Source organism: Citrus sinensis, chromosome 3 (assembly GCF_022201045.2).
Source record: "Citrus sinensis cultivar Valencia sweet orange chromosome 3, DVS_A1.0, whole genome shotgun sequence".
Classification (NCBI taxonomy): domain Eukaryota; kingdom Viridiplantae; phylum Streptophyta; class Magnoliopsida; order Sapindales; family Rutaceae; genus Citrus; species Citrus sinensis.
In genome coordinates, this window is record NC_068558.1 from 1608427 (window position 1) to 1620429 (window position 12003).

At 36.7% G+C, this 12003-nt stretch overlaps 2 protein-coding genes and 1 long non-coding RNA gene across 3 annotated transcripts; 2 read left to right on the top strand and 1 right to left on the bottom strand.

The window, feature by feature from the left end:
- The first annotated feature begins 1481 nt into the window (after positions 1 to 1481).
- LOC102620270 (phosphoglycerate mutase-like protein AT74H) lies at positions 1482 to 3415 on the top strand. Its single transcript, XM_006476454.4, has 5 exons — positions 1482 to 2195; positions 2325 to 2444; positions 2591 to 2804; positions 2885 to 2965; positions 3065 to 3415. The coding sequence occupies exons 1-5, from the start codon at positions 1661 to 1663 to the stop codon at positions 3156 to 3158; spliced, it is 1044 nt and encodes a 347-aa protein (XP_006476517.2). The 5' UTR covers positions 1482 to 1660; the 3' UTR covers positions 3159 to 3415.
- A 2583-nt stretch (positions 3416 to 5998) lies between these two features.
- Positions 5999 to 9328, bottom strand: LOC102620558 (BTB/POZ domain-containing protein At1g63850). Its single transcript, XM_006476455.4, has 2 exons — positions 7924 to 9328; positions 5999 to 7670 (listed from the first exon to the last, which is right to left on the bottom strand). The coding sequence occupies exons 1-2, from the start codon at positions 8941 to 8943 to the stop codon at positions 6729 to 6731; spliced, it is 1962 nt and encodes a 653-aa protein (XP_006476518.2). The 5' UTR covers positions 8944 to 9328; the 3' UTR covers positions 5999 to 6728.
- On the top strand, positions 9266 to 9813 carry LOC127901055 (uncharacterized). Its single transcript, XR_008053036.1, has 2 exons — positions 9266 to 9386; positions 9496 to 9813. It is a non-coding gene; the product is annotated as an uncharacterized LOC127901055 (long non-coding RNA).
- The last annotated feature ends 2190 nt before the right edge of the window (positions 9814 to 12003 follow it).

Genomic DNA, 12003 nt, shown 5'->3' on the forward strand with positions numbered 1-12003 from the left:
TAAATGAATAAATAAACGAATGAATAAAATGTAAAGAGATAATAATTTATTAAAGAGTGAACCCCACTCTTGGTCCACCAAAGGCTAGGAGCATATGAGTTTGAAAATGAAATGAAAACTGTTTCTGAACTTCGAGATTTTCTCTGGCTTTATTTATGGTATAAGAAATTATGATGATGGGCTATGCGAAGCCCATTTAAAATTTGATGTCCCTAGTCCATGCCAAGCCTTGTGGGTATTCATGCGCGAAGTGTGGCCCAACAATGGGAAACTTGTTCGCATCAAAAGAAAAACCAGTGAAATTCGATGGGTGGATTTGCTTAGATAAAGAAAAATTTAGGTCAAAACAGGTTGCTCAGGCAGAGAATTGATTAGGGATGGCAAAATCTAGATCCAGATCCGGATAAAGGTGCATTTATATCTGGATTTACATTTATATTATTATATCTGAATCTGTATCTAGACCCGTAAAAAAAATATGCGGATCCGGATGCGGGTAATATACATAATGGATGAGGTGGACATTTTGGATATCTGGATGCACAAAATTAAGATTCAATAATTTGAAATGTAATTTAGAAATTCAATAATTTAAAAATTAAAGTAATTAAATCAAAAACCTAATTAAAGTAATTCAAGTGAATCTAAAATTAAACTAATTTGTAAAGGTTTAGACATGATTTTTCACTAAATTTATGCTTTTACATATTAGTTCACTGAAAATACGAATATTGATTCGCTGGAAAGTAATTAACGTGGGCTTGGTAGTTGGCTCGCCTTTTGTGTTTCTGATTTTGGCCGATGGTGAGTGGTGGGGAGCAAGGATTGATTTTTGCCGTTTGTGAGTGGTGGGGAGCAGGGGCTGATTTTAGCCGCTTGTGGCTGTGGGTGGTTAGGAGCAGCCGAGCAATGGAGGCGTCAGTCAGCTGTCCACTGTCGGCGTGAGGCTGAGGGCGAGCAGGGGAGCAGGCAATGAGGCAAGGCGGGAGTAGGGCCAAGGGAGTAGCCGTGTGTGTTTTGAGGGTTACTGACTTACTGGATTTCACGATTTATTTTTTGCAATTTTAGCTTATATATTTTAATTATTTTCTAATAAAAAAATTAATTTAATTAATAATATAATTAAAATTAATCCATATTGGGATATCCAATTTTCTAAATGTATATGTATCTAAATTCAGATTAAGATATGTGCGGATTCTCATTCTTAGACTCCATATCAATATTTTTTAATATGCGGATCTAGATTTTTTCATATCCAAATTTTCCGGATCTTTGCAAATTCGGGCCGGACTCGAATTCTTTTGCATCCCTAGAATTCACCTTGATGACTTGAAGTCTTGAACGACATGTACCTCGTGGACTTGAAAGATATTTGCCCGTGTAATTTTACTGAACGATCTGTCTTTCCAGTACTTTGGTATTTATCCCCTGTACTTGCACAATATTTGTTCACAGTTGTTCTAATTACATGTGGTGGAGATATTGCTAATGAGCCATTGAGGTGTGGGCTAGAGGCATGCCAATATTTGCGTGCATAGTGAGCCTGACCGACTGAAGTCTTCAACATCAACGGCACATAATATAACCTTTTGAACAATCACTTAATTCCCATTGGCCTTCGGCTTGTTGATTTCGTTATCCTTTCGGTTCCCAAGCAATGGCCACCATTTTCCTCACCCCAGCTTCGAATTCAGCACCAACGGCAACACTTTCCGGACAACTTCTCCGACGAAAATCAAACTGTTATAACGCATTTAAATTCAAATGTTGCCATAAAACAGCAGAGACCATTCATTTACACCAAGGTAATGGAAAGGTAGGTTTTTCAGAAAAAGGTCATCAAGATATACACAGAGACCCTCCTCCTCCTAGACCCCGCCGGATAATATTAGTCAGACATGGGGAAAGTGAAGGTAACGTCGACGAGAGTGCTTATACGAGAGTCGCTGATCCAAAGATTGCACTCACTGAGAAAGGCAAGGCACAATCTGAAGAATGCGGCAGAAGAATTAGGCAAATGATTGAGCAGAATGATGGCGATGGAGCTGAACTTGATGACGACTGGCAAGTTTACTTCTATGTCTCACCTTATACAAGGACTCTTCAAACTCTGCAGTTCCTGGGTCGCGCTTTTGAGCGCTCCAGAATTGCCGGCATGACTAAAGAACCTCGTCTTCGGGAGCAAGATTTTGGTATTCATCCATTGTACCTCTACTCATCTAGCTACGATTTCGTATTATTATTATCTACAGTCACCCAAATTTCATTTTTAATTTGTTAACAATATTATTTTTAAGTTAAGGCTGTGTTGTCATGAAAAGGGAACTTCCAGGACAGGGAGAGAATGCGAGTTGAAAAAGCTGTTCGTTTGCTCTATGGTCGTTTCTTTTACCGCTTCCCCAACGGTGAATCTGCTGCCGATGTCTATGATAGAATCACAGGTGCATGCTCTTCCTCCCCCCCCCCCCCCCCTTCCTCTCCCTGTTTTACTATTATTATTATCATTAAATCTCAGTCTGCTCGATCTTATATTCTTATTCACATCAGACTGTGACGAAGTTGACACTAAAAATTGAAAATGCAACAGGATTTAGAGAAACACTAAGAGCAGATATCGATCATGGGCGTTTTCAACCACCAGGGCACCGGAGCCAAAACATGAACATAGTAATAGTGTCTCACGGTCTCACATTACGTGTGTTTCTGATGAGGTGGTACAAGTGGACCGTCGAGCAATTTGAAGGACTCAACAACTTGGGCAATGGCGGCATTATTGTTATGGAGAAAGGTTATGGTGGAAGGTATTCAATATTCATCCATCCTTAATTTTCTCTTTTAAAATCTAAAAGTTCAAATTTGTCTAATATTATGTATTCAACAGGTACAGCTTGCTTGTACATCACACCGAAGAAGAGCTAAGAGAGTTTGGATTGACATATGAAATGCTGATTGATCAAGAATGGTAAACACTGAAATTGTTTCTTACATTTTATAGGTGTTGTTGATATGTGATTTTATCTGTTCCAGCTAACCTGGGTGGTTGTTTTCTTATAATTTTAAGGCAAAAATACGCAAGACTCGAAGACATAAATTATGATTGCCCACTGCTGAATTCTTTCTTCACACATCTTGACGACGGGCAATGTATAATTTAAAAAAAAAAAGACAAAAAATCTATTACTCGCCGGCAAAGGAAGAGAAGCAAAAAGAAAGGAACCGTCCAACAAACAGAAGATTCAGGCTCAAGTTTAAGAAGTAGGTAGATCTAGATCATATTACCAGGTAAAAGACTACACAATTCTGATTCCAAGAGAAAGGTCAAACGACACACAGCTGTCTGTAGATATATTCAACGATCAAATTTTATAGTGAAATTTACATCATAAATTGCAGTACAAGTTTCAGGGGAAAGCAGCATAATTCTCACTTTTTCTATCTCAAACTGTTGAACCTCAGTGTGAATAACTAATCATTATGTGGGGACTTCACTGCCACATTGCCTGCCAGACCTGGAACTAATTATTAAAAAACGGGACAATATTGCACGAACAAGATGCATTAAATTCACCATGGCAGAGCTAGGACAAGAATAAATTGACTTTTAATTGATTTGATCACATATTTAAGAGTCAGCGGCGGGTCAACAACTGGCGCTGGCCATTAAAGGAAAATGATAAACGAATTCAGGGAAGACAAAAAGACGATAGAATATAAATGAAAACTGAAAAGAAAAATATATAGATGTTACAGCATCTATAAATTACTTAATTAATTATGATAAATTACCAACCCAAATATCTTGTAACAAGTGATTAATATGCTACATCTCAGTGTAACAACCAAAGACCAGATCTAAAGTTATAGCTTTTTCAGTGTCATTTTGTTGTCAATGTATCTATACAAAAATAATTTATCAAGGCCTCTGTTTGTAGATCTAGATCTAACTTCTTACTTGTGATAAGCGAGATATAGAGACAGAACTGATTTTTCCTTTCTAAATGCAGATAGCTCACGTTGAGTAAATGAGAGGTGAGAGATGGAGAGAGACTAAAGATGGCTGTAAAAAAGTAATCTCTTTTTGTTACTTTTCTTTCTTCTTTTGATTATTTTATTTTTTAAATGAAAAAAGTAATAGACAAAAGATGGTGAGTGCTGTTGAAGCAACAGACATTGACGTGCCGATTTTTCTGTCATCCCTTTGTTGTCGCGGAGTTCAAATAGCAGAACTCTTAGAGAAAGGAGTGACCACTTGATCTCAACAAAAGCTCTAGAAAGAAAATCTACTTCATCATGCAGGACTTGCCTTGTATAAACAGAAGCTACTTTATAATGCCCCAAAATATTTATTTATCTGTCTACCTCCATCCAATGCGAGACAAAGAAAAAGGGTCTTCACCAATGTTATAATGAAATCGCTTCACAGGCAAATCCATCTCAAATCTCTTAGTACGAGGAACCAGAATCAACAACCAAAGCCCAAGTAGATGAAAAACAAGCACGGCCTATTAACATGTGGCCCAGCCACCAGCCAGGAAGTACCCTTTCCATCTTGATCAGAGCACAAGACAATATCTAATGGGCCAACTTGATCATGGAATACATCAAGCAAGCCCACAAATCCCCGATGGAAACGTGCATATGCTATCAGCAGCGGCGCATCAACTCGTAGCATAACATAACCAAATATCAAATCAATCATACGGAACGAACAGTTCCTCCTGATGCCTGTAAAAATTCCTACTTTGCATTCAATTCAATCACACTCTTGACAAGACCGAAAGCGAGAGGCTTCAATGTGAAGCGAATCAAAACGTTTTCAGAAGACTCCACTAAGCCAAAACGTAGCGTCTAACCTTTTGCTGAGCACAGACACGATGTCGCCCTCCCACTTACTTTGATTGGTAAACTTGGCAGTTAGGGGCACTCCATGGTACCGATTACCAAACGCTCTCATCCTTTTTATTATAATTATCATGATCTCCTTCTCTTATAAGTTTAAAACCACTAGAAGGAAAAAAAAAAAAGGGAAGAAAAGACATACATTGAATGTCAAATGCGATGTTACAATTAATATAATATACACACTCAATAATAACCACATAAATTATGTGGGCTCATTATTTGTGTGGTTGTTATTGAGTGTGTATGTTACATTAATTGTAACATAGGGACTCCCACATTGAATATATCAAAACAGCACAATTAAGCGTGTATTTATCAAATCGAAAAACTTCGATTTACTCCCAATTATAATTAGAATGCCGGTCTTCAATTTATTTCAAAATTTTGAAAACATCAATTTCTTAAGACAAAATATAATTTATTAACATGACTAATTTACATTTAGGTAAATTAAATTAAAAATAATCATTTGTTGCGGGTAAAAAGAATTTTATCTGTATATTTAGAGAAATTCTAAATTATATCTGTTGTACCATATTACCCATACAATAAGTAAAAAATGTCATGACATGAGTACATTTATTTTGTAAATTATCATGCAAGTGATGGTTATGTTAAACTCAATTACACATGTCATGCATGCATTAATTGATTGTAATACAACATATGTATTCTAGAATTATTCGTATATTCAACAACATATTTTATCTCGGGAATTGTGGCGTGATCATGGTGATTTCCTTCCTTTCCCAACATGCACTGCCTGATCTAAAAGTAAAAAATTTAGAAAGCTGTAGATAATTTAATGAGAATTCTGCAGAAAGAAACAAGGAAAGAACATCACAACATATTCATACTCCCACAAACAAGAAAGGAGTTATTCCCTTGCTCCACAAAAAGAATGTCATCCCTTGCTCCACAAAAAGAATGTGATTCCCATCATACCAGACTAAGAGAACTTATTCACAAGTTATTCTCACCAGTTACAACATAAGAATAATGAAACTTGAAGGAGATGATCTTCACTCCAATACTCACGAATTGAGACAACACTGGATCAATTCATATAGGTATAGCCAGCTACAAGTGAAAATGCAGTTGTAAAGAAAACTCAAGATCTAAATTTATGTTCACATGTCCGCCAAGTCCATGATGGCTAACAAAAAGTAACATAAAAATATGAATAACCTTCATATTTTATACCTGAACTAAGAATAGAAACTCAAGAAGAACCAATGACTGTGCATCAAACTAATAACAACAGTTTAAGTGAAACAATAAACCCATATGGCAGTACTGTAATGAGTAATGACAATTGTGGTAATCGTCTTAATTGAACTTGATTTTCTGAGACTTGAGAGAACACACGTAACATTGATCAACACAGCTCCAAAGTTTGTAATCAACATAATCCAAACTAACCAGAAGCTCCCTCTCCCTTGAGATCAACCCCAACTAAGAAAGAATATACAAGATGTATTTATAAACTAAATCCAACATAGCAATAGAGAAGTGTCAGGGGATCCATGAAAGGGCCAAAAAAACAAAGTAAGAAATTCTATCAAGTTTGACTTCATAAAAATATGGAAGTTGCAACTGGACAAAGTAATCTTCTTCCAGACTAAACCTGGTTAAATGACATCAAGCAAACACACAATCCCCTTGTGTGAAACCCATTTTCTCTGAAGAATTTCAAGTCCTGGTTTAGAAAGGAAGGAGATAGAAAACTAAAAATTAATGTGAAATTAGGTTTTAGTGATCATGAAAAGGTAATAGACCCCTTAGAGCATTATCTTTTGGCTCCAACATGGACTTGATCACTTCTATGAGTTCTCAATGGTTGCAGCTGCAATTCGTAATTGCTGCAGTTGCTCCTGCTCACCATTATGTCTCCAGAAAGCTCTCCTCCACCAGACTTCAAACCCTCTTTGTATATTCGGACAGTCTTCACCAGAATTCAAGAAACGATTAAACCAAGCAAGCAAAATTTCCTGTTGCCAAGCTAGAGGCAAAGTGAGAATCGTGTTACTAAGACCATCCTCAATTAAGTGACGATCAAGACCATTAGATGCCCTCCTCATCCACCCAAAGTCATCATAAAAAGGCTCCAACCAAGTCCGCAAAAGCAAGTATCGCACATCCTTTGTAGCCAATAACTGTGCTTTGCCAATGCCAACAAACAGTCTAGCAGTAACTCTACTAACCTCATACCTATGAACTGCAGGAACTTTGGGATGCGCCTCAGATATTTCAGATTGAGAAGCCCATATTTTTAGAAAGTCCTCAGCAATTTGCCTATCAATCAAGATGTCCAAAATCCAATGCAAATTATCCGCCTGACGTGCAATCTGACCCACTTCCTGCATCTCCCCTGAAGCTGCCTGGAGAAAATACTGGCGAAGCAATTGCAAACACCCATCACAAGCAGAATACAATGACTCCTTTCGAAGATCATTTTGAGAAGAATTTTCGTGAAGCATTTTCGATACCAACCCTTTCATCTCACGCCTTGCCTTCTCGTCTTTGCCTTCGAGAACTACATGTAAGAGCTTGAGAAGTACTTCCTCATTATCATTACCCTCTTCTGTTCCATTAGCAACTTCAACTGAAACCCTCTTCAAAACTTCACCAGCTCCCACGCCCTCAAGTCGAAGCTCAGATAACAATGAAGCCACCTTCTCTTCTTCATCCTCAGCCCACGGAGCAGCCTCTAGGTACTCCAAACAAGACAAAACCCCCGCATCAAACCCGATCGCAGCCGAAACCTAAAAGGAAAAGGAAACACCCTCAGAAAACCAACCAATTTAAATTGCATAACATGTTTATAACTTTCTCAAAGCATTAACTATTACATGGGGATTACCTTTAAATTCTCAATAAAGTTTTCTTTTAAGTTAATTTAATATCCCTAATTTCCTTCCTAATCCTAAAAACAGTTTCTAAGCAGTAAGCAACCAAAAATATAAATTAAAGATATAACTTTATGTAATATAATTGGAAAAATGACATTCCACATACCTTCAAAATATCAAGAACTTTAGAAACGTCCTCCCTCATCAACTTCTTCTTAAGATCCTTGCAATACATCAACCTCAAAGTCTCAATATAGACCTCCACGTCATCACAATCAGCAATCTCCACAATGTAGGGAAGAGTCGTTTTCTGCTGCTGTTTTGTCCAGCGATCCGACAACTTAACAGCGAAAAACCTACTGTGCGCCACAAGAATTTGCCTGTGCACGTTCAACGACAAACTAATCCCATCTTTAGAACTCAAAGTCAGCTTTATATCACTCGATGTTAACTCATTGAACTGGTTACCAGGGCTTCTGGTGAACAAGAGATCCGTTATTCTCTGCATTTTAAGCTGCTGGGTATCAAATGGTTGTTGCTGCTGAGGTTGCTGTTGGGTTGTTTTGGTGTTGTGGGCAACTGGGATCTGGGTTTTGGGATGAACGTCGGGTTCGCTAGCCATCATTTCGAAAAGGGTCGGACTGGATCGGGTTTTGTCCGGCGGAGGAGACATCGGGTTCAAAAGACCCGCCGTCAGAGCGGAGTTGAATTTGGTGAAACTCGACGGAAATGCCGAGTCAGATGAGTGGCCGTGGTTGGCTGGCGGTGGTGTCGCGGTGTGCGTGAAGTCCATGACCGGCGATAGACTGCCAGGAGAGAACCGAATCCTGAACGATGAAGGCGAGTCAGGTGTGAGAGTCGGGTCGGGATCTTTAACGGGGCTGCGGACGTGTCTCTGTGGCGGCTGTGGAGGAGGAGTAGGTGGTGGTGGGGAGGGGACTTGTAAGGGTTTGGAAGCGGGGCAGCACCAGGAGTTTTCGGGTGAGACAACAGTTGGTGGGTCGAGATGTCGGGTCGGGTAATGGGAGAAAGAGTCGGTGTTTGAAGCCGCTGAGGCAGTGGTGGTGTCTGAAGCTGAGGACAAAATGGTGGTTTCACGACACCTGCGGCGTTTGGGCTTTAAGATGGGCTGAGTTTGGACTTTGAAATGAGTTGCTTTTGTTGTTGTCGTTGCGGTTGTTGCCATGAAATGTTGTTGTTGTTGTGTTTGCGTGCGTGTTGTCTTTTAGTTCGGGTGGGATTAACAAGTGATTTTATTTTGTAGTTTTTGTTGTTACTTGGATTTGAGTACAGGGAGTTATAAATGGCGGTGCTTACGAGACAGAGGAAAGAGCGAAAAAATAGCGACTCTCGGCTGCTGAGACTCAGAAACTGAGCATTTAATGTGTATTGTCGATGAATGAAAGACGATGATATGTGGTTTAGTGAGTCAGCAGGCGAGCCTTTTTTTGGTTACTCAGCTGATGATGATGAGCTTTGTCTGGCCTTCGGATGCTCGCCTTGCCTACTGATTTTTCAAAAATAAAAGACAAGAAAAGAAAGAAAGAAAGACCAATGCAAAGTTGCGACTTCTTGTTGTTGTCGTGTGATATGTGAGACTGAGAGACGAGAAACAGCACGGCAGGCAAGGTGCAGGTTAGCCCCACAGAAAAAATTTTGGGGGGTTTTATTGTTTTCTTAATTAACTATTATTATCTTTTCAAAAAAATAATAATAATAATAACTATTATTATTACAGATCGAGCGTGAGCGTGTGCGTGTGCGTGTGCGTGGGGTGTCCGGGTGCGTGGCATGGGAGCATTATGTCATTTTTTGCTCATTGCTTGCTTCCATTGGCATTCGGCAGGATTGTATTTGTGGCTTTGTGCCAGGAGATTTGTTCTTGTTTTTCAATCTCAACTTCTTTTTATTGCTTTTTTTATTATAATAAAAATAAAAATAAAAATAAAAAGTTGGGCACTCTATATTAATAAGGGCCAATATAGTATAGTAGTAATATTATAAATTGTAAAGTTATCATCGTTATTTGCTTTGAATAAATAATCATTCGAGAAAATTTGTTCAAGGCTTAATTAAAGGTGGAGGACAAAGTACAAGCAGTGACTGGAAGTGATGTATAGTTAGGTCTTGTTTAACATTAAAGTGTTTTAATATTTGAGGTGTTGTGAAGTGTGCATATATATTTATTTTATAACTGTCAAATGAAAATTGACAGTGTGTGGCAATTATCATTTTTAAATAATAATTTTAATAAAAAGAGTGGAGATAAAATCAATTTAATTTTTAAAACATATGAACAAATATTTTTCACAATACTTTAGTGTCTTGATCTTTACTAGAACATAAACGAAGGAAGACAAGAGCAATGTTTGATTTTATAATTACAACTCTTTCATCATAGCTTGTGAGTCATGTCTTACTTGGCACTTCACTATATAAAATTTTATCATTGCACCTTTGGCATTCTCTGAAAGAAAATAATAGAATGCCATTGGCCCTTTTGAGCACCATCATGTGAAATAAAATCAAGCCTATCTCATGGTAGGCATGCGGCTAAAAGAAGGAGACGAAACCAATTAAAAACCATTTGTCTTTGTTGCTTCAAGCAAGTAAAGTATGATCTTATCAAATAAAAAATAAATAAATAAATAAATAAAGTATGATACTTATAACTAAAAGTAGTGCAAATTAAGCATAGAATTAGAATTATAATGGTGGACCAACACATAAATAGGCGCTGGCCTACATTAGCAGAAAATTGATAAATTTGAGTCCGACCATGTGAAAGCATTTGCATAGTTCTGAAGGAAATATGATACTCCACAATTCACGTGGTAATGATTTAACCTGAAAATCATGAGCTTTGATCATCAAGTCTCGTTCGTGGAATCAGTTGATTTAATGCTTTTTGCGATCCCGTGGAGGAAAATGCCATCAGCACACAACAGATCGACTTGCTGATAACGCCAAGGTATCTTAAATCCTTGAATGATGATGGTAAACTGATGCCTTACCATACAAACCTTCCTTAGAAATCGGGGAAGGGGGAAATGTGGTGTTGGACGATATTTGAATGGTTTATTATTGGGTTATTTCCGTCCTGTCCCCAGATTGTTCCGATAATTTTCACACGTATTTCAAATGTTTTGACTCGTTGCACCACAACCCCAAGTCCATTAATTGGATCATTCACGCCCTAAAAAATATTTGATGTGATAAATTAAACTTATTTAATAAGCTAATTGATGGAATTATTGTGTAATTACCTTTGATTAACTATTTTTAACATAGATAACAATTGCTGGAATAGGTTTTTGTGTCATTTAATTCTTTTTCAATTCAAAATAAGGGGCATTTTTTACATTTAATCAAATTTCAAACACTTCTATTAAAAATAATTGTCAAATTAATGGAAATGGGGGCACAATGAAAATTATTGAAACAATTTGGTGGACGATGGAAATTATCGATATATTTAGGGGTAGGGCATAAATAACCATGTTTATTATTATAGGAAGTCTTTTAATTTTGTTAACTAAAATAAAGAAAAATATATTTTGTAAAGACATGAAAAAAAAAAATTTAAAGAAAACTTGATTTTTAAAGATTTTTTTATTGGGCTGATATTTGATAATTTTTTTAGAAAATAAGGTAAATTGTACTTTTTATAAGCAGCTTATAAGAAAACCACTACACATTTTTAAAATATCTATTATAAACTTAATAGTTAGATAATAAAAGACAATTATGTATTATTTTTCTATAAATCCTAATAATATAAATAAAAGGCAACATCTTTTAAAACTTATGTATATTTTAGTCATTATATATTAAAATAATACTTTCGTAATAAAACTTATCAAATGCATGTATTCTAGCTTTCAAACTCATAACTACTACAACAATATAGTTTATCAAATACTAGACTACTTTTAATTAGTAGCTTATTTCACCCGTACTACACAAACAACTTAATTAATCAGCCATTACAATTCCAAATAGACCTCTAGTATGTTTGCTCGTTGCTCTATTATAAATAGGGTGTCTATATAACATTTCCATAAAAATCTTTCAATTTTTTATTCTTTAAACTACTTTGAAATTTTATTTACAACTTTATTTTACATGAGACTATTACTTAGATTGCAACTCATATTACATAAAACTACTACTAATATTTAAAATCATACTTTTTATGAAGTGCTGTTCAGATTTTTACCATTTCTAATATTCGAAAGATGTATGT